Consider the following 24243-nt stretch of genomic DNA (forward strand, 5'->3'; position numbering starts at 1 on the left):
TTGAGTTACACCTGTGGCGATATATCAAGTTCATTTTAAAAAGTGTAACTAAAGCAACAAGCATGAATACTGATAATAATTTTAAAAACAAGAAGCTGAAGAAGAAGAAGAAAATAATACTTTTGAATATACTGTTGCATCGAAGACTCTTCTTAGTTTCAAGGTAGCGTATGAATAACATTTACAATTAATAACAATGTGCCATATGAATAATATTTACAATCAATAACATTGTGACATGTTAATAATATGTACAGTCAATAACAATGTGCCATGCAAATGACACTTAATAACAGTGTGCTGTATGAATAACATTTACAATCAATAACATTGTGCCATATGAATAACATTTATAGTCAATAACAATGTTCCATGCAAATGGCACTTAATAACAATGTGCCGTATGAATGATACTTACAATCAGTAACATTGTTCCATGTTAATAACATTTACAATCAATAACAGTGTGCCATGCAAATGACACTTAATAACAGTGTGCCATGTTAATAACATTTACAGTCAATAACAATGTGCCATGCAAATGACACTTAAAAACAGTGTGTCGTATGAATAACATTTTCAATCAATAACAGTGTGCCATATGAATAACATTTATATCACTAACACTGTGTCATATGAATAATATTTACAGTCAATAATAATGATATAAATAATAATAATGGGGACTTTGTCAAGCGCATAATCTTTACAAGCTCTAAGCGCTTTACATTAAACACCTATAAGATAAAAAACATATAATGATATGATTACAAAAGCAAACACCATGAAATTAGAAAACATAAAAAAACCATGCTGAGAATATTTAAGGTAGGACACATTATTAGGTCTTTAAGTTTGTTCTTGCAGTCGAAATAAGTGAGTTTTGAGAGCACACATGAATGGGATCACCTAGTCGTTGTGTCTAAGTTCATTGGGCAATACATTCCACGTTGCTGGGCCCTGGTATGCAAAAGAACGCTGTCCATATGACTTTGTTTTCATAGTGGGAATAATGAGTATACGATTGTCAGAAGAGGAGCGTAAGTATCTTGCTGGTGTGTACACATGAGTGAGGTCGGATAGGTATGTTGGACTAGAGTCCGTCAGTGAAACGTAGCACAGAGAACAAATTTTGTGTTTGATTTTGGATCGAATGGATAGCCAGTGTAGGGTACATAGCAGCGGGGAGATGTGCTCTGATCGTGGTGATGAACCAGACAGAATTGAGTTACAATAGTCCAGTCTTGAATGTACTAATGAACACACAAGTGTTTTAGCGGCATCAACTGAAAGATATTAGCGAATTGAGCTGATGCGTCTCAGCTCAAGATATGCAGCCATGCATATGTTCATGACATGTTGGTGCAATGTGAGAGTACTCTCCAGAGTAACACGTAGGTTTCGTACTGATTGTGTGAATTTAATGTTGGTGTTACTGATATTTATTATTTGAGGTAAAAGATGTGAATGAGAAAGTCTTTGTGTTGTGATCAGGATGGCCTCAGTTTTATCATCATTCATCTGCAGCTTGTTACATGTCATCCATGATTTCACATTAGAAATGCACCTCTCTACATCTTGGATGGTAGCATCAACTTCAGTTGGGTGGATAGATTTGTATATTTGGGTGTCATCAGCGTACAATTGGTGAGACATTGGATGATGATCTATGACACTTTAGAGCGACTGAGTGTATAGAATTAAGAGAACAAGTCCACGAACAGACCACTGTGGAACACCACAACATAGATCAGCTGGGCTGAAGTGCATTCCATTTGCAGATACAATTTGTGTCATGTTGACCTATTAGAACTTGAACCACAGTAAGGCTGTATCATGAATGCCAAATACATGCTGGAGACGGTGAAGTAATATATAATGGTCTATTGTGTCAAATGCTGCAGACAAATCAAGGAGGGTGAGGACTGTAATCTTTCCGCTATCAACCGCAGAGAGAATGTCATTAACTACTTTTAGAAAAGTAGTTTCAGTACTATGGCAAGGGCGATATGCAGATTGTACATTGCTAAAAAGAATGTTTGAATTCAGATGGGATACAAGCTGAGATAGAACTACCTTTTCTAAAAAATTTTTATATGAATGGGAGATTAGAAACCCGGCGGTAGTTCTTTAAATCGTTATGGTCTGGTGTTGGTTTTTTCATCAGAGGCTTTACAATGGCAGTTTGAAAATGATGAAAATTCCCCGGATGAGAGAGATGTATTAATACCATCAGTTAATGACGGCAATACTGGATCTAAGAACTCAAGCAACAGTGATGTTGGAATTGGATCAAGTTCACATGACTTTGGTGCACTCTTCGTCAGGATTCTACGTATAAAATCCGTAGAGACAGGTTAAAATGCTGCTAATGGTTGCCGCTCAAATTCTGTATCCCAGCTGTATGGTGACAACGAGTCAATTGCAATTTTGGTGTCAAGCTTATCTCTAATGGTTTGTACTTTGTCACGGAAGAAATTTGCAAACATGTCAGGAAGGTCGATTGAAGAGAAGGTAGTTGGAACCGGTGTAGATTTGTTCCTTGACATTAGCTTGTTAGTAATCTCGAAGAGCTCTTTGCAACTTTCCATGATCTTAGTAGTGTAGTGGGCTGATTTTACTGCATGGACTATATTTGTGACATTCTTCTTAGTGGCTTCATATATTTGCTTATGAATAGTGAGTCTGGTGGAAAGCCAAAGCTTCTCAGCTTTACGGCGGTTTCTTTTAGCAGTTTGAAGCTGGTCACTAAGAGTGCTATACCATCCAGAACACTTTTGAATTGATACTCTTTACTTGGTAACTGGGGCATGTTTGTCAAGCAATGAACGCAGGCAGTTATCGAGTTGTTCTGCTGTAGGAGGTAAGCAAGTTGTTAGGATTGCTTGGATATCGTGCATTAGTTTGGTACTATTTATCATACGGAGGTTTCTCTTAGTAGTAGATAAAGTTAGAGGGTTAGGGACTGATACGTCAAGATGGCATATAATGCAGAGGTGATCTGATGCAAGGTCATGGGATACCAGGGAGGACCGTAGAATGTTATCATCAGGTCTATGAAGAATCCGGTCTAAAATGTGACCATGTTTATGGGTGATTTGGTTAACTGTTTGAGGTTGAAAACATCAATGGAATCTATGAGTTTTGATGTGTCATATGAATAATATTTTCAGTCAATAACAATGTACCATATGAATAACATTTATAGTCACTAACAATGTGTCATATGAATAACATGTATAGTCAATAGCAATGTGCCATACAAATGACACTTTATATCAGATAAGAAGAAGAAATAAAGAAAGACAGAGACAGACATAAAGAAGAAGAATGATGTAATCAACTTAACCATATCACTTAGGAACAATCAGAGAGACTATACAATACACAGGTTAAGTGCAAGTAAGCTTTAAAATAAAGTTGCATAGAATGAATTCATTCACATCTGTGCACGGCAACCCAAACGTTTAGAATATCTATCGAATTAACTTCGGTCTATTTATAGTAACATACCGGTAACACCATTTTTAGATATAAGTTATCAAATATTGTATGCAGACGAGAAATAAATTACCTACAGTTGAATGAGAATCACACAAATGTCTTAGAATGTCGGTATGGTGTAAATGGTGTCGCATATAATGTCCGAAATCTTAATGTAAATGAAATTATTCTTGACATTTATTCTTGCTCGTTTCGACGAAAAAGTGGAAAATGTTAAATACTGCCTTCCTGGACCAGTATACGTGAGTGTAGACATAATACCAAAGGCTTTTCGAGGTAAAAAGTTCCAAAATTCATGTCTGACAGTGATCTCTGCATTTGCTCCAAGGTTTAAGAATGTTGATGTTTTCAGTGGCCTGACGAGATAGTGGAGGCGGAGATTGAGGAAGAAGTTACCGAACTTTTGCATTATTTGATTAGAGTATCAATCGCATTGCAAGGAGCTTTTCAACATTGCATTATGGTTGCGCGTGGTCTCTAGATGTTGCAAATTGTTTTCAAATTTTGATTTCTTGCGATATAGTTGTATATGTGGTCAGATGTCACCAATTGATAACAATTTCAGTTTCTCGCGAAATTGTCGCATGTGGTCTCAAGATGTCATCTGTTATTTTAGCATTTCGATTTCTCGTCTGCGAGCGGATATTTAAGCGCAAGTAATCGGATAATTTCGTTTGTAGCGCAAATCTTCATATGCATTTCAAGGCGTAAAAAGAAACCTTTGAAATTATATTTTAGGTGGAATATAGATGTACAGTTTCTGACTGCTGGACTATGTGCGGGCATAGGTTTTAGACTATAGAGACTGTTCCCTATGTCTAGTTGTATACTATGAGGATTCATATGTGCAATCATTGCCTCAGGTGTCCATACTCATCAGATGACGTTTGAACCATGCCACAGGAGCATACCTATGTGGAGCTGACTCATACCACCTCAGATTTCACCCGTTTAGTATACATAAATCAATATTTTCCATGGAAAGAAGGCATTCTAAGTTCAAATCTTATTGATCTGGAATTTATCTTGATATTAATGTATTAGCCCTAGGGTCATATCTTCACTGACTAATGATATCCCCGCACTATACACTTGTATTCACTGACTGGAAATTTCGAGATTATTGTTTTTATGAAAATGACATCAGTTGCATGGTTTGCCCATACTTTGAAGAGCTTACGAAACGAAGTCAAACCAGCGGGAATGGGGTTTAACACAAGTAAACAAAGAGATTTTATATATTGCTAGATCTTTCTAGCATTGAAATAATATAAATGTAGATAAGTTCTAGAATTCAGCTAATGACTTTGTAGCTAATATCGATCTTTTTAGTAAAAGTATTCTCTGCTTTGTATTATGCATTGGTGAAATATGTTGTGCTTCAGAGAGTCTGGCCACAAACTGTGCATGCAGGTTTAGATGAGTAAGTCTGCAGCCACTGTGTTGCGATGTTTATATTAAATATTGAAATAATATAAATGTAGATAAATTCTAAATAGCATGTCAGATTAAATAGGGATATGTATTACGTTTAATTATTTGATAAGTCTGTATTATCAACAAACCTCTCCTCTGCTCTCTGAAAACTGCAAAACATGGTGGATATTTCCTTCAGATTTTATTGTATTGCAGTTGTTTGTGCTAACAGATGGTGAGGTGTACAATACGAAAGACATATTAAAGCTCGCTGGAAGCAATTCACAGCACACCAGGTATATTACATAAGCTGGAAAGTACAAGAATGATTTACTCTGTTTCAGAATTGTCGTTATAAACTGAGCTTGATTCATACGTGTTTAGACATTTAGATCATCAAGCAGAAATGAAACAATACATACATCCTTTCATACGTATGGATAGATGAACAAGTATACATGCATACATAGACATACATACATGTATACATTACACACATACATACACCTAAATATACGTACATACACACACGCATACATACATACATACATACATACATACATACATACATACATACATACATATATGTGCGACATATGGTACTGAAAAGAAAGATATGAGAGAAAAAGGTTGAATATTCTAAAAGTAAAATATTTAATGCAGAAAGATGAAATTGGTTGAAACAGATTCATGCCTTAAAACATGGTTTGGATTTACGTCCCACAAGATTCTAATCATAGAGAATGCGTTTCATTAATCTGTAAGAAGGTCTTTTGGGACACTATTGTATTCTTGGATACATACGGTTTACCGTTACATTTCTGCACAAGTTCTCACTTCCTTGTGTATTACTACGCAACCTGAACTAGCACGACATTGTAATAAATTTAAATGAACATACCGTATAATTTCCTTGTGATAATCAGATAGTGATTAGCCTTTTCCGTATGATAATCAGATAGTGATTATCCTTTTCCGTATGATAATCAGATAGTAATTAGCCTTTTCCTTATGATAATCAGATAGTGATTAGCTATTGACGCGATTAATGCAGAAAGAACATTTATAGCAGTGGTTGAAATCTGCATCATTAATCACCACCAGATGAAAGACAAAAATTGCATTATCTACTTAATTCAATATTTTGATGACTCAAATGAACTTTATCAGCAGGCTCTTTCTCGTTATCTCTATCTGTCTCTCTAGTAGTATATATATATATATATATATATATATATATATATATATATATATATATATATATATATATATATATATATATATATATATATATATATAAATAAAGATAGATCGATACAGGCAAACTTACAAACAGAGGAGGGATGAAAAATGCGCAATGTTTTGAAGTGCTAAGTTTGAGACAGTAAATGTTCACTATTATTGAAGCATCTAATTCATATGGATTTGCTGCAGAGTTTTCACGGTTGGTATTGGACAAGGTGCATCTACGGCGTTGGTTAGAGGCCTCGCTAAAGCTGGAAAAGGAAAGGAGGTCTTTGTTACAGATTCGGAACGTCTTCAACCCAAGGTAATTAATTTTTGTTTGTATTAATGTCTGCTGTCAACATTAATTGCTACATCTACTTCCACACTTTTATGAATGACACGTATTGAGCAATTGTTTTTCTTCCGTTTAAACTAAATGGTGACGCTAGGATTATAAGTTCACAGAGGGTTGTAATTCCGCACCTTAAAGACACATTTTATTTGGTGGCAAATATTTCTTGCGGTGCTCGATATTATCACCAGAAGACACGAAGATATTGTAATTTGCCTACAGTGTAGTTTATAGATCATGGACCTTGCAACGTTACACAGATATAGACGTGTTGCATCGGAATATCACAATGAAAGTTATTTGAAATTGGAAGGAATTCAGTGCCTTAATTGCAATATTTATTTAACTCTAACATGTATTGTTAAAAGTGCAAGGACTCTATAAATTAACTTATCATAAATTTAACTAACATATTTTATATGCACTATATTGTTAATCTATCCATTACAATTCTGAGATTGAGCTGGGTGTACTTACTTAGTTTTAATTCCTGATTTCCTTTCAACTGTTCGAGAGTTGTCTTGTATGTATTATGACTGTCTTTTGCAAACATTCATAACGGATTAAAATATACATACTGTACAAGTAGATGGTAAGCCTACTCAGATGTGTTAATCGTGGCTCTTACAGGTGATATCGCTCCTACAATGCGCCATGCAGCCTGTTGCATCTGACGTAGAAATCATATGGGACTTACCCTCCCCTGTCACGTGGATAATGATGCCAGCCAAAATTCCATATTTCTTTCTTGGTGTGCGGCAAATTTTGTACGTTATGCTCTCCGGAACGGACGGTGTGGTAAGTGTACACATAGTAAATTGTGGAGCTTTACATGTTTGATATCAAATCTAGTTAAGTGCTTGTACAGAGGTATGAATAGCAGAGGAATATAATTTGAAATTGAGATCAGACTCTCATTCATCTGCATCTTCAATGTGCATCCTTCTTCACATATTTCAGTATTCATGTTCTGGAAGGTTGCATGACAAAACAGCTTTGATTTCAATTTGAGATTCCGTTCCAGGGGAAACACAAACACACACACACACACAAAATTTATTTCTTTATTTTATAAAAGGAATATTTGTTCTGAATTCACGGTATTATGAATTAAATCCCAAATATCCCTTAAATGTACATCATAACCCCAAATAATATTGTGTTCTGAACGAAACCCATGTCTTGAATGTGCAGATGTACCAAACATTTGAATACGCAGATGTGCCAGTAGTCATGCTGTATCATAATGATGTAATTCAGAATATCTTTGAATTAATTCACAATAATCCCAAAGTAGTGATTTAGTTCAAACAATCACTGGTCACTTTATTATTCCATTTAAGAATTTCATAACAAATCATAAATTATTCCTCACAAATTAAAACTAAACACAAAAGTAAATGAAATAATGAAGAATGAAAAAAAATAGGAAACGTAAATAGGATAGGAATGCATAATTGTTCACTACTTTGGTTTTGTATAAATCCCCACGTCTCTATGTTGCAATACATACCTACTGGATTTATATTGCATCACCTATCCTGAGCTTTGTCGCGATACAATCCTACCTAACCCACGTTGCAAAATCTTAATTATACAAACGAAAATTACCCTAACTTGTAAGCAGGTTCAATATGTAGAACCTTATAAGTTCATAATCAGAGCCGGGTTTAGAACCCAAACTCAAGTAAACGACCTGTTTATATCTTACAAATGATCATTATCTTAAAATATAATCTATAATCGTGTCCAAAATTAGCTTCATCCTGTTGTTTACTAAAGATCGTAATTGTTTAGGTGGTCTAAATGGTTAGAGCGTCCACCTCTTATGCAGAACGTCGCGGGTTCGAATACCGACCGAGTCATACAAAAGACATACACAAACATCACCGTTATTTGCCTTGTTATTGAACCATATTTATGTTTAAGTAATTGCGCATTAGTTATCTAATATTACTACTTAAAAGTTGGTCAGTTTCAACTATATTGATATATTTATTTATTAATGTGTTGGAATTACAGTGCTCGCAATACTTCAGCTTAATTGGAATAATAGCCATCATGGAAATATAGTGAATTCACTTAAAGACATTTATATATTTAATAGCAGTTACAGAATTACTCTGAATTCATCTAAAGACATTTGGGGATTGTATCATAGTGATTCTTCTGTACTGTTGACTCATCAGTACAATACAGACGATCATTCCGAATACCTTTTGAACCCATTGTGATTACTCGATACCTTTGGAATTTATAGAACGTCTAGTACTTTACGATTTCATTCACAATATTGCAAGTGATTTTCTTTCAGTTAGCATTTTAAGTAAATACATAAGATATTTAATTTTACAAAGCTTTCTGCTTTTTGCTCTTTTCTGTTCCTTATTTTAAGACCTTATAGTCGTGACTATATATATATATATATATATATATATATATATATATATATATATATATATATATATATATATATATATATAGTTTTTCTATTGTTACACTCCATGACATGCATTATTATAATTGTTGCTTTTTATGCCATGCGTTATTATAATTGGTACACTACATCCAATGCCTTATTATAATCGTTACACTACATGTCATGCATTATTATAATTGTCACACTACATGTCATACATTATTGTAATCATTACACTACATGACCTGCATTATCATTGTTTCACTACATGCCATGCACTATTTTAATTGTTACACTACATGCCATGCCTTATTATAATTGTTACACTACATGCCATACATTATTATTATTGTTACACTACATGTCATGCATTATTATAATTGTTACACTACATGCCATGCCTTATTATAATTGTTACACTACATGCCATACATTATTATTATTGTTACACTACATGCCATGCATTATTATTATTGTTACATTGCATTACATGCATTATTGTTATTGTTACATTATGTGCTATGCATTATTATTATTGTTACACTACATACCATGCATTATTATAATTGTTACACTACATGACATGCATTATCATAATTGTTACACTACACCCAATGCATTATTATAATCATTACACTACATGTCATGCATTATTATAATTGTTACACTATATGTCATGCATTATTGTAATCGTTACACTACATGACATGCATTATTATTATTGTTACACTACATGCCATGCATTATTATTATTGTTACACTACATGCCATGCATTATTATTATGGTTCAGAGGACTAAACATATTCTTAGAGACTCTTGACTAACTGGTTTTTTTTTAATTATTTTTAAATTTGTTTTGTACAACCGTCATTATATGACTTTAACAAACATTTAACTATTGGTTCTATTTTCCTGACAGTACTAAACAGAGTATACGATCGTTAAAAATCTCTTGTTGTTTAATTTTTTCAAACCAAATAAACGTCTGTTAAACTTTTAGTATAGCAAGGTACTTTTCATGCTCAAATTTTGACCAAATGATTACTACTTTGTATACTAAGATATTTGATCACAGAAATAATTTTATCAAATGGAAACATGGATATAGTATGTGTTTCATTCACAGGATCCATCGTATACGTGCAGCATGACAATAAAGGGGAAATTAGTCTCGAAGCCATTTGAGTACAAAGAAACGTTCACTTTCCACGGCAACATGGAAACTGGAAATTCTGCTCCCATTCATCGCCTAGCAGCCAAGGCCCAGGTCAAAGAGTTGCAGTTAAATGATGGTACAAATATTTTATCAAACTCACTGTGGTATTTACGAATTTAAGACCTGATTATATATGTATGCATCTGGAGTGTCTTGATTTTTCAACTGTGTTTGAAACAATTATGTCCTGTAGATGGCCTTATCTAAATACGAAAAAAGTAATTGTAGACATTTAATTTGATATTGTATACGATAGCTGTAATCAGTATCTTATTGTAGATGTCTAACATCACAAGAGTCTTTTTAATGTGTTAAAAATGTCGTATCCAGACAATATGTATTGCATCACCGATAGTAACATACCGGATGACAAAGTTGTTCAGCGTCCATTATTATTTTGTGAAACATTTTATATATAAGTTACTCTATTGGTTTTGAATCTTTTTACATCTTGTACTCCTTGACCAAGATAATTTTAAATAATGGAACCAGTCGGTTTACGTATTTAGAGAGATATCACGAAAATGTCATACGGTTTGAATGTATTAAGTATTATGTTAGCAAAAACTGGACAAATGCATAGCGTGCAATGTTTATGAGAGATACGTGGAATTTAGTACTTTATATAAAGTGATACCTACTGGCAGTAAAATATCCTTAGTTGCACAACAAGAACTATAAGCCAGCTAAGTCGATGCCGGATAAAGCATACTTGATCTGAGCCTAAATTTCCATTGCTGTAGTCTTCTATTTAAAACAAATCTCCATAAGTTTGTATCTAACAAGTTGGCCTGAAAATGTGGATGTTTGTGGTCTGCGATTGTGTTGGTTATCAGAATTATATATGACCACCATCAGTGCATTGCTGGTTCGAATATATTCCATTCTATTGTTATGATACATCTCAGGCGAAGGCCTTTAATTCCCTTTTTATTCGTCTTCTGCAATATCAGCATCTGCTAAACCAAAAATCAGTCAATATTGAATAGGGTGTATGGTTATTGTTTTGGAATGGCATTGAGAGGCCTATGATTCAGACGTTTGCAACAGAACATGAAGTATAAATTACAGTTCAGAAGACAAACACAATGATAATCCAAACTGAATCTAACATATTTCCGAAGTCACTACAGTTAATATTTCTAGCGTTTTTGCGTCGCTTTTAAAAATATCAAACTTAGTTAAAGGATTTTAGTATCCGTTCCCAGAACTATATATTTATCTTCTTAGTATATCCTATGTAATATAGTTTTGATATGTGGAGTTGTTCTGATGACTCAGACACAAAATGGGTGAGTTGAAACAATGTGCACGCCGTGGTGACCTCAAATATATGATGTTTCACCTTCTAACTTTTAACACCTTGTAGTGCTTAAAATTTATCCACATGTCGTTCTTGTTATGACGCTTATCACAGTATTATTATATCAGAAACAAAGCTTACTATTTTTTTGTAGTATTTAGTTTTACACGTTTTCATCTTTATAAGTGTTCGCATTTCCTTTGACAGTCGCATGTTTCCATACTTGTCTTCTGAAGATTATTTGTGGAAACGAATACCACTAATGATGCAGAACTTCTGTACGAGTAAAAAAAAATATAATAATATTAGAAATTGTTTGATTTCATTTTTTAATCAGCGATTAAATAAATGCATCTGAATGCATCGGATGATATATACAAAGTTTCATATTTAGCAAACTCTAAGCTTTACCCTCGCCATTGCAAATGACTCGAATTCATCACCGCGAAAATCATAAACCGAAATTATGTATTAGCTTATGGGTTTGCTTTCATTTCAAGATTATATTTTTATTTGAGTGCTATTGGGATTGTATGATGAACTAACCAAAATGTACGAAATGCTTTTTTAAATTGTATTGGTGAATATACTGGTTTAAACCTGGTTTAAACCTGCGGAAATGGATCTCACTAAAATACCTTATTCATGGCAGATCGATTATGTAGTGCTCTTTGGACATTGCACTCCTCTTGTGTAATTACAGTATCGATCTTGTATTGCTGCGTTTTGTCTAATTCTTTTATTTCTTTCAGCACCAAAGGAGCAGATAGTAACTATTAGCAAGTCAGCGAACGTTATTTCCAAGCATACAGCCTTTGTTATGGTGGACACTAAAGGAACAATTGTTGAAGGAATGTCGGTGGAACGAGTGGTGCCAACAGCTACAATGTACCCCATGCAGCCGATGCTTTACTCCAGTGTACTGTACACGAGCCTTTTTAATTTTCTGTTAACATTCTCAATACGTGCTATTATTTTAAGCATTCTCAATTGTGTACAACATTACGATTATTCCAATATAGATGACAAAATCATAAATCCGAAGTTAATTTGTTGTCAGTTGTTTTTCCCAGACAAAAAACATGTTTGTACCACTTAAATGTGGATGAACCTAATTTTGTCATCAATTTATAAGTTAAAAATTATGTTTTAATTAGCATGCTGAACCATTTATGTTGCCATGTGGTTTTTTTAGTCTTGTTGCCACAGATCATTACATCGACTGGAATGATAATTTCCTAGAAAGACGATTCCGAATTTCTCATCAGGCGATCTTCATTTTGAAACATTACAAATATTGCATGAATTAACACAACTGTCAGATTCAAAAGCTCTCTAATGAGCTGATGTTTCATGGACATATTCTCGGGAACAAACAATCAATTTTCGCAATACACCCTCTTTTTGGTACATGCATTGGTTACATTTATCGACTGTAGATTTGTGTATGACGTAAGACAATCACTATCTTAAAGCCAAAAGCAGGAGTGTGGTAATGCTGAAAGATGTATGAATTTCAATACTATAGCCAGCAGCAAGGTTTTCTTCTCGAAATTTACAATTATACTCATCAGTATGTCTTATATATCCATCAAATCTGAAAAGAAACAATATGGTTTACCTAAACCAGTAACGAATGGGTAATAAAAATCTGACGTGTGTATCAATATCAGTTATAGGAATGAAAATAGCCCCATATTACTATGAAATTCCATGCGTATCTGTGATATTACTTGTAAAGATAGCTGTTTTTAATTGTCTCTTAAATAAATGATACATGATTTCATAAGTATTACATGTTCCCTAATCATGAATGGTTAGGTTTTCTCTACGTAGCGGTGTGTTTTCTGTATCATGAATTGTGGCGTTTCTATGAAATGCTAAAGTATTTAAATCTGGCCAAAATTTACAATCTCTACTAGCATTATATGTCTAACTTGTTTCGATTTTTCATAGATTTTGACGCATCTAATAAAACATTTTATCGATTTATGCGTAATAATAATATTACAACGGAGAACATCCCACTACCTCCTTTTTAGACCTATTTGAGAATCGACACCGATAGCTTAAGATGCACAACATGCAGCACCAAGATTTTGCACAGATTCGTATACCTGCATCAAGTTAGACTTACTATCCCGCCCCTAAGGAATATCAGCTTGTTTCCAAAGTTACGACTGTGCATGACCTTGATTGCATTCGCTTGAGATGCAAAAATGCACTGAGTAGATCACAAGCTGAGATTAACAGGAGGCTTAGTGCGTTATTTCGGTCGACAAACGAGAGATATGACATTTTCAGACGTTGCGCTTTCATATCGACTGTGCATAATTATGACCATGTCCGGCGGTAATGTTGGAAAATGGTCCGTTATTCCATTACGGTAGCATAGGTAGTCAAATTGAATGCCGCTATAAAAGGTCGAACGCCTGAGCGAAACGTTATTACACTACTTAAAGTGTAACTTGAAATATCAGTATCGATTCTTAATTAGTTCGCGAGAGAATTACCTTCTTATTTACCATAAGTGTTTTCCCTTGTGTTATGTATAATTAGTTCTGGATTTATAGATTAATTATAACAGTGATAGTTGCTTGATACATACACAGTGTATTATGTGGAGATGTGCTATGATAATGTTATTGACAAGGAAACTAAAAACTCCACGTGAAGCAGGATATTGGCAACATGGCATACCATATATATTATTTTGAAAACGTAAGTAGCAAAGAGAAAACATATGAAATATATGTCTTTATAGGCTGCGTCAGGAATGCCACGATTGATGGCATGCTGTGCAAGTGGCCCTCCGCCTCCGCCTCCGCCTTCTTCAAGAATGCCACAAGCTAAGGCATACTGTGCAAGTGGCCCTCCGCCTCCGCCTCCGCCTTCTTCAAGAATGCCACAAGTTATGGCATACTGTGCAAGTAGCTCTACGCCTCCGCCTCCGCCTCCGCCTTCTTCCATTTCATTATGTAATTTACTGATCATGTAATTCTTAACGTTGACGATAATAATGATATGTGTGATGATGAAGATTATAGCTTTTATAGCGACTACGACGGCAACCTCAGTGATGTTTGCAATAACGATAACAATGTTGACAACTATAATTTATAAAAAAAACTAAATAAAGCGACTTCAATGACAAAGGAATTTGGACTCTTAAGATGTACATTCACTTATGCTATATCGGTTACAATTAATCTTTCTGCTATATCGGTTACAATTAATCTTTCTGCTATATCGGTTACAATTAATCTTTCTGCTATATCGATTACAGTTAATCATTATGCTATATCGATTACAATTAATCATTCTTTAGGCATAATTCTTGTCATGTTGTAAGCATTTCCAGCAATGTTTAGGAACTATTGACACGCTATCCTCAAAATTACTATCAGACCAGAACTGGTTCTTCTTTCTTTTTATCGCTACTTTGAGTTAATTTAAAAGATCATATATATATATATATATATATATATATATATATATATATATATATATATATATATATTACTCTTGCTGAACTTAACATAAATGATACATATATACCGGGCAGTGCAAGAGAATACACGATGAAATTGAAACCCGTTTCTGTAATTTATTCACCACTTTCTATGTAACTTTACTTTTGTATGCAAAGGTTTTTATGCATTATGTTTAGAAAACTGGATGAAAAATGATCGTTTTTGCTTTTATGTAGTTGCAAATATTATTTTGTAATTGAATGAGAAAAGTGGTTGACCTTTTCGACAGCATATGTGTAGTACAACATAGCTAATGAAACATTAGATTCGAGCTCTGTTTGACTACTGTCACAATATAAGTCCTCTCCTTCAGCACGAGGTGCACCATTTGGTTTCGGTGGAGGCACAAAACTGCAAATGATGATGGATTGTGGAGATTCAGAAGAAAGATCCAAGAAAACAAAATCAGACGCTGAAATAATGATGGATATTATAAGGCTGCAGACATTCCAGGGGTCATGGAGTCTTGGCAATAAACTTTTAGACCTACTCAAGACTAAAGAAGATATATTAAGAAGGACCATTCCTTCGCAGGTATTAACCTAACATCCGGGTAATGAATGGTATCATTTAGTTTGAAACAGCAGTAATAACATTTATTTGGGAGCGGATGAATTGTAGATGATCATTCTAGTTTAGATTATGAGATATGTTGTCCGTTATTACTTTCTGTCTTGACGTTCGAAGCTACCCTAAAACTTGAATGAACGTTAAAGCATACTCCATATATTTTAGTGTTGGGTTGGTGTTTTATCAATACTATTTCGCGATTATGGTTCATTATTTTGTGTGGAAGAACTTGTTTAACTGTGTGCGTGTAATTTGGATTTTTAATGTAGCTTTAGCAGTTCTTCAGTAATATCGCTTCGATGTCTGCAATATGGCAGTTTAAAGTGATGTGTTGCGCTGGGGCATCATGCCGCAGACATGTAACATGATGTCCTACCCAGTCACATCTTTTTCTTAAAGCTGCAACTCCCAGAAGAAAGGTTTAAGTACTAAGACAAGAGTGTATTCTGTAGTTTGAATATATGTACATTGTTTTACTTACATTACAAAATCCATAAAGCTCATTTGCTCAGCCTGACTAGATTGGTTTCGTAAATCTCACATGATACAAATGGTGTTGATCACACTCGGTGGTCTTGAAAAAGTTTCGCTCATATTAGATTGTAAACATGCACATTATTCAGATGCTTGATTTTGAATTTAGACTGCATTCCATGCAGTGTTTTATAGGTAGGATACAATTATGTCGGACACAAATCGTCTGGTTTCAACACTGAATCAATCAGATGTCCTGCATTTGGTTTTCGCAACCTTCTGACGTTTTATAGAGTTATATGATATTACATTTTGAATTCTGAACTTTGCATCAATTCTTTACGTGAACAATACTGGAAATATTATAGAAATCATCATCTTGTCTTCACAACGGATATATGTATTCCTGGATTAAAGCTTTTAACTTAACTGGTATTTACTTGTACTGAACTTTATTTTTGCCATGTTTCTTTAGGAGGCAAACTGAGTCATGTCATGCATGTGCCTCAATGATCACTTTTGGAGAGCAGCTTTAATATTTGCAATACTAGGTTTAAGTTAAAAATGTGCTTTTAACCTGTTTATACATATTCGTTCATATATATATATATGCATAAATTTGCAACATAATATTTTCATTAGCTTTTACTTTCGTATGAGACAAACATGATCATAACCATACTCAGTTGGCACAATATTTTATATTCTAAAGTCATTAGATTTGAATAACAATGTATTCGCTTAAAAAGTTGCTAAACGCTCCTTATATCCCCTTTTCTGTATTTATATTATAGAATGACACTGTGGTTGCAACAGTTGCCGTCATCGCATGGTTGAGGAAATATCACGTAGAAAGACGGGATGAATGGCAGATGCTGGAAACAAAGGCCTTGGACTGGCTAGAGGGACAGGACCTACATGGACAATCTGTGGAGGAGCTGATTTCTAGTGTTACAATCTGAATACCAGATTTTACTTGGGATAAAGTATCTATGTTCCACGAACTCAATCAGTAGAGCCATACAATATGTTCTCTTTCAGCGACATATACGGTTAGTTTAGATTCATGTTAATGTTCCTTCGAGAATAAACAAACTAAAGTGTCTTGTTAATTAAGAGAATAAGAATATTTTCAAAACTCTCTTTCATCAGGCAAGAGTTTGAAACAACATGCAACAGCCAAACTATATTTTGAATCATGGTATATAATGCTGCAATATAACAGCTGTGTATAATGCAATTTTTGTGTTCGTAATAGCGGTGAATCTTATAGCTTACAACTTGTATACATCAATTAAATATGCAATCGTAGTATTGTTTTGAGTCTGAAATTAAGCATAACCTCTAAATATCAAGGAAATTTGCAAGTGCTATGTTGTGTTGGATCCTGAAATTAAACTCCACCTTTATACATCAATTAAATTTGCAATTGCTATTTTCTCCTGGATTCTGAAATTGGAATACGGTATACACGGTGCTGAATGTGTTATATATGGTACTCGAGGCAGAACCTAACATACGATATCCATGAAGCATCTGGACTTACCACTAATGTACCTAATGTTGTCACAAATATTGTATGAAGGAAATATATAAAGAAACCAAAGTATTAACGCCCTGAAAAGCTCGAAGACCCATAACGAATATATATGTTTGATAATTCGGTATACTAGATATATTGATAGCTAATTATTCAATGTATCTATAATATAAGTATATAACTCGGTGTATATGCGAAGAATGCAATACTGACACTATAGCTTTTTTAAACTTAGACATGGATTCCAAATGTACCTAGTACACACATAAGTTGAGACATAGTAGCATGTAATTGAAAGCATATATGAGACTCGTTTGGATAAAAATAAATAGTAACACAATGTGCTTAATTTACCTTCACAGTGATTGGACATTGTGATTAGGACACCTGCTACTAGTACTGTCCTTCCAGTTATATCGGACAATTACGTTTGTTTTTTTTTGTTTTGTTTTTCATTGAGGCAACTAGTTGGAATAATTATGAGCAATCTAGTAGAAGTTTGATTCTGAAGACATTAAACTCTACACTTCACCATCGCCAGCAGTTTAACCATATCCCCACAAATAGAACAGCTGGAATTAGTATGCTTATATGTTTATGGCATTCCTTATTGTTCTCAAGTGGTATGGTAATGTTGAGCAATTAATGCCTAACATCTGGTTTTCCTATTTCTCACTATGGACCATGGATCTTCAAACCTGTTATATGTCAGCTTAAATGAACACAAGTGATACCCTTCATATGTATTTATTGAGAGATTGAACAACTTGAGATAAAGTGCCGTTTTCCGACTAAGTAAATTTGGTCTATCTGCTAAAGTGTTGGATCTCTATGTACCATTCGAACTGTTGACGTAACGTATTTGACATTTATCGTGGCAGTATTGATATGTGTATATGTATATATAAATAAGATCTGGCTGAACGTTTCAGAATTGTCCATACACTTAAGGTTTGCATAATTTGTCGTTCCTGACCAAATAAAATACATCAAGCACACTAAAGTGAAATAAATTCAAAGCGAAATAGAAAGAAAGAATGCAATGATTTGTGCCTCAGATCTATGTGTAAAGGTTCCGAATTATAGTGATACAAAGAAACTTGATCAGCTCATATATAATTCGATTCAGATAATAACCAACCCATTAATTTTCGTGACGAAAACTCTAATACCAGCGTTGTCTACTCTGTGAGTACCAAACACAGCACATGTGAATATCGGCCATTAAATAATATGAAATAAGACATTATTAGTGGAAGTTATAGGGTTTAACACCTTTTCTCAGCAAACGGAATGGAAGTTACCTTAGGACGTTATTGGACCTGATAGACATAGTAGGAGTGGAAGATACTTTAAGACGTTACTGGACTTAGACATAATATTAGAGAATTGTACCTTAAGCTGTTATTAGAATTAGCTGTATTTTCTTCATTAGGCTAATTTATAATCGTAATATACTTTAAACTAAGGAAAACTGAAAATGTATCATATTTGTTTTATATTGTATTTACATGCAACAAAATGAGTTTTCAATAAATTACAATAAAGTCGAATTATTTCTTGTTATAAACATTTCCAAGTTAATGAGTTACTTTTAGATTATTGTTGCACAGAATTTTAATAACTTTGTCATTCTGAAATATTATGAAGCAAATTTGATGTTTTTTTCAAGTACATTCTGTCAGTTGCTAATATTTTGGTAGCAGGCGTTGCTAGCATAATTTTAAGGCTTATCATATATGTAATTACTGACAAATTATTTTGTACTTTAGCCTTTGATATAAAGAAAATAACGCAATATACGTCTTCACGCTCGTCCAAGTTTATTTGCTATGACCTTAAACAAAACTTGGCAGATATGTGGTAGTCATTCAAACTTATCATACAGTGGCAATATACTTGCAAACCCACTGGTCATGTGTCCAATGCCTTATGTACTAAGTAAAGACAGCTTAGTTGGGTGAAAATCTCAATGGCTGTTGTGTTTTGACTCTAAATACATGGTCTCATAGACTGAAGGAGATTAAACCCCTTGTAATACTCAGTAAGTGTATGTAGTTTAAGGATTGGGATATGCACAGTTTCTAAATTATGAATAAACCTGAAATAATCAGGAGCTGTTTATAGCAGCTGCCAGATGCTCAGGTATTTGCGTACCGTAAGTAATAGTCTTGGTCACCTGAAACTATAATACGCGGATGTCAATCAAATATATTAACAAAATGGCATTACACAACAGTCTTTTGATTTTGGTGAATCTGCCCAATCTAATTATTGTTTTTAAAGCGTTAATAAATTTAGATTGATTTATATTTTATGTATGTGAAGAGTTAATTGATTGGATTTACTAAAACGAGTAGGGCACATTAACATTGTGTGAAACATAAATTTGGAGAAAACAATATATATCCAAAATAATGATTGTGTTGTACAGTACACATAAGACATTTTTAATAATCTATATATCCACTTAATTCGATAGTGCTGTTGTGCCTGTAAATCAGTCAAACATAACTTTGCCGTTGTTTAGGTGTACCTAGAGCAAGTAAATTCAGAATGTTTGGCTCGAAGGACACTCATTGATCTGGTATTTTATTGAAATGGCTATTTTATTCTGATTAGAAACCCTTTCCCATAGTAAAATGATGGCATAGTTCAGGCTGAATGGCATTTTCCACAAGACACACACACACTCACACAGGCACACAGAGACAGACACACACACACACACGCACACACACACACACACACACAGAGGCGATATTGTACATTTAAGATAAAATTGTTCCAGACGAGACTTGTATCGAGGTGATATCAACGTTAAAACTATTGGCAAAAGAGAAAGAAACATTAGCAACTAAATGAGCAGAGAGAAGAGAAAGAAAAACAGGAAGCTAAATAGAACATACAACAGTTAATGTATATTTTCTCTCAAACAAGCTTCGCGTCACATGAATAAATTATTATGAACGGCACAGCAAAACCATGCCGTACATTGTGTAAGGTCAAAGAAATATAGATATGATGATGATGTCCGAAGATCATCGTCATCTTCAAATAGTATTCGTCATCATCATCATTATCATCTTATTATTATTATTATTATTATTATTATTATTATTATTATTAATCTTGTACTATAAATAACATTCATAACAAAATATTTTTCATCATGTCATAAACATTAAAATATATAAAAAGTAAAAGCTTTGAATGAAATAAGCGTTAGCGGTACAACATTCATTGATGTACTATTTGGAAAGCTGTACCACATTCATTGATGTACTATTTGGAAAGTTGTACCACATTCATTGATGTACTATTTGGAAAAAGTATAACACGGATAAGCCTATCCAGCTTACGAGCATAAGTTAGGCATTTGAGAGATATTCCATAATCTCAAAGGCAGCCTGAGAACACTAGAGATAAAACTTAAGGCAGATCAATGGAAAGACATGACACTCCTCAGCAAAGTACAAAGCGACATCCTCGAGATTACCAACCACATGAAGGACTCCTGACCTCATGATAAGACGCTCTGTATTGGACCTTTTTCATATAAACAAAAAACATTTAGGATATTGCTATATATATTTGTCTATCTGTCTGTGTGCATAATTATATATCTAAACTGTTAGAGGAACTTCGCAGGTGTAAGCAACTGTGTTGCCTCAGTGACGGCCATATTGAAAAAGGTGTCATTATTGGCTCCTGCATCCAGGAAAATGGTTAAGTGAAATTTAGAGAATTTTCAATTATAATGTCACTTTCGGTTTTTCTCCAAGTTTTGTGTAAAAAGCCATAGCTGGAAAACTGTTACTACTATGTTGTCGTAAACAATGTAACACAAAGAAACAAAACAAATTCAGTAATATATTTCTCTACAATATAGAGTGAAAATTTAAAAGGAACTGGCACTATTGCAAATAAACTAAAATAATCATAAAATGTTCTTCAGTCCAAAAGTATAGAATATTCTGAATGAATTCCAATACTCTTTCATGTATTGATGTACTGATAGTCTTGAAAAGTTTGATGTACCATTAACCTTGATGTATCGCAATGATATAGATAGTCCTGAATATCTTTGTATGAAATGGTAATATTCCAAAATAGTGTTTGAGTCCAAAACGTCAATGATGACTTTGTAATTTCAATGAAGAATTTAGATAAATGATTCTTCTAAAATTATATTTGAACACAACTAAAAGTGATTACTAAGACTGATATTGAAAAAAAATTAAGGTCAAATTATTTGATATTGAACGTGCTGAAAACCATGAAATGTAGCATGTTGTCTATGTATTGAATCTATCTTTCTTCTAACACACAACACAGGAAGTCAGAAATATAATGAGGAAAACATTAAGAAAATAGAAGAGCTCCAGAAGCAAATGGTTGATAATTGAGGGGGTGGGGTGGCACAGAGCTACTCAGGCCGTCAGAGCATATTTTCAAACAGAGACTTAAAGAGAATTACATGAGACGGGTCAGAATAATTTGAGCAATAATAGATTTTTCTTTTGATTTTGCAATGCTTCATTGCATGCCCAACTATATGAATACTGTGAAATGAAACTTTAAAATTCCTGTGTGTAAGAAAAGACTAGAGTACATCAGGGAAATTATTGATGTATGATGGTCTCTCTAACTATATGCAATATGTAGTAGCCTATGAATGAAAATTTAACGGGTCATTTCCATGCTTAATTGTTTCATTAGTTTGGTACAGTGAAGAATAGCATATTAGCGTTTCACTTCATGTAGTCTAAAATGAAGAAGCCACCCAAAATGAATTAATGAAGTACATGAATCACTCATTCATTACAGAGATATGTTCTGTTGACGTTGTTGTGATTTTAATGGCATTTTTCGGCGCATGATAGGCTGTAGATGGCGGCCAGTTTACTTGGTGGAAATCAACCTTCGAAAACCCTGGAAAGAACCACGGACCCATTAGAGCCGCTCCTGTGGCCTAGTGGTTAGAGCGTCCGCCACGGATGCGGGAGGTCATGGGTTCTATCCCCAGCCAAGTCGTACCAAACACTTATAAATATGGTACTAACAGCTGTCTCGCTTGGCGCTCAGCATTAAGAAGTTAGTGTTACGACTGGTTGGCCTGGTGTCATGATCATGTGACTGGGTGGGGCATCTTGCTACATGTCTGCGGCATGATGTCCCAGTGCTACACATCACTATAAACTGCCACAATGCAGACATCATAGCGATATGGATGAACAATTGTTAAAGCTACGTTACAAAATCCAAATCACACACACACGGACCCATTAGAAGCTACTGGCTACACACTGGATTAACCTGAGATTTGAGCCCACGTAGACAGTTGTGATATGGTAGTGTTCGATAAACAATTTTGAAATTTGTGTTTGTTGTCAATTTTCCTGTGTAGTTCAAGATGTTAAATGAAAACTGGATTTTGATTGGCGTATATTGCTATATTTCAGTGCATAGTTTCTTACTGCTGGGCTATGAGATTGTAGATGGCGGCCAGTTTACTTGGTGAAAATCAACCTTCGAAAACCCTGGAAAGAACCACGGACCCATTAGAGCCGCTCCTGTGGCCTAGTGGTTAGAGCGTCCGCCACGGATGCGGGAGGTCATGGGTTCTATCCCCAGCCAAGTCGTACCAAACACTTATAAATATGGTACTAACAGCTGTCTCGCTTGGCGCTCAGCATTAAGAAGTTAGTGTTACGACTGGTTGGCCTGGTGTCATGATCATGTGACTGGGTGGGGCATCTTGCTACATGTCTGCGGCATGATGTCCCAGTGCTACACATCACTATAAACTGCCACAATGCAGACATCATAGCGATATGGATGAACAATTGTTAAAGCTACGTTACAAAATCCAAATCACACACACACGGACCCATTAGAAGCTACTGGCTACACACTGGATTAACCTGAGATTTGAGCCCACGTAGACAGTTGTGATATGGTAGTGTTCGATAAACAATTTTGAAATTTGTGTTTGTTGTCAATTTTCCTGTGTAGTTCAAGATGTTAAATGAAAACTGGATTTTGATTGGCGTATATTGCTATATTTCAGTGCATAGTTTCTTACTGCTGGGCTATGAGATTTCTGCGTTATATAGTTTTGCAGAGCTCGTGACGCCTGTGCTAGTGGCTGGGGATGGTAAATATATGTGAAGAGTTCCTGACAGCTGCACTAGTGGAGTATATGCTGACAGAGTTCCTGATGGTGGGCAGGGAATAGGGTTCTCATATAGACGTGCAAAGTTCATGACCGATTGATTTAGTAGGTGATGGTGGCACATAAGTGTGCACTTCTGCTGACCCTTGGACTATGGTGTTGGTGTGATACATATAGTTGCAGAGTTCGTAACTGCTGATTTAGTGGAATGTATGTGATACATAGATGCACAGACTTCCTGACCACCTGGCTAGAAATGGTGTTCTTATATAGGTGTGCAGAGTTCCTGATGGCAGGACTAGTGGGTAGGGGTTGTGCATAATGTGTAGTTTCTGATTGCAGTAACAGTGATTTGGGATGGTCTATACATGCTCAGAGTTTCTGACCAGTGATGCAGGGAGAATAAGTATTACATAGATGTGCAAAGTTCTTGATGGTTGGACCAGTGTGTAAGAATGATTTTACAAAGAACAAAATAGTTCAGATTTTCTAGTCCTTTATTTATAAGAA

The 24243-nt window shown here is 34.5% G+C and overlaps 1 protein-coding gene across 1 annotated transcript in view; it reads left to right on the plus strand.

The window, feature by feature from the left end:
• The window catches only part of LOC149787030 (von Willebrand factor A domain-containing protein 5A-like), a 51779-nt gene extending 32671 nt beyond the window's left edge, over positions 1–19108 (plus strand). Inside the window, exons 9-16 of the mRNA XM_089977577.1 lie at positions 5137–5216; positions 6355–6469; positions 7130–7297; positions 10046–10211; positions 12191–12357; positions 14203–14416; positions 15285–15505; positions 16810–19108. Coding sequence (XP_089833703.1) covers positions 5137–5216; positions 6355–6469; positions 7130–7297; positions 10046–10211; positions 12191–12357; positions 14203–14416; positions 15285–15505; positions 16810–16977 — 1299 coding nt within the window. The 3' untranslated portion in view covers positions 16978–19108. The remainder of the gene's footprint in view (positions 1–5136; positions 5217–6354; positions 6470–7129; positions 7298–10045; positions 10212–12190; positions 12358–14202; positions 14417–15284; positions 15506–16809) is intronic.
• The last annotated feature ends 5135 nt before the right edge of the window (positions 19109–24243 follow it).

This window comes from Sinohyriopsis cumingii, chromosome 12 (genome assembly GCF_028554795.1).
Source record: "Sinohyriopsis cumingii isolate HCF-2022 chromosome 12, ASM2855479v2, whole genome shotgun sequence".
NCBI classification, from domain to species: domain Eukaryota; kingdom Metazoa; phylum Mollusca; class Bivalvia; order Unionida; family Unionidae; genus Sinohyriopsis; species Sinohyriopsis cumingii.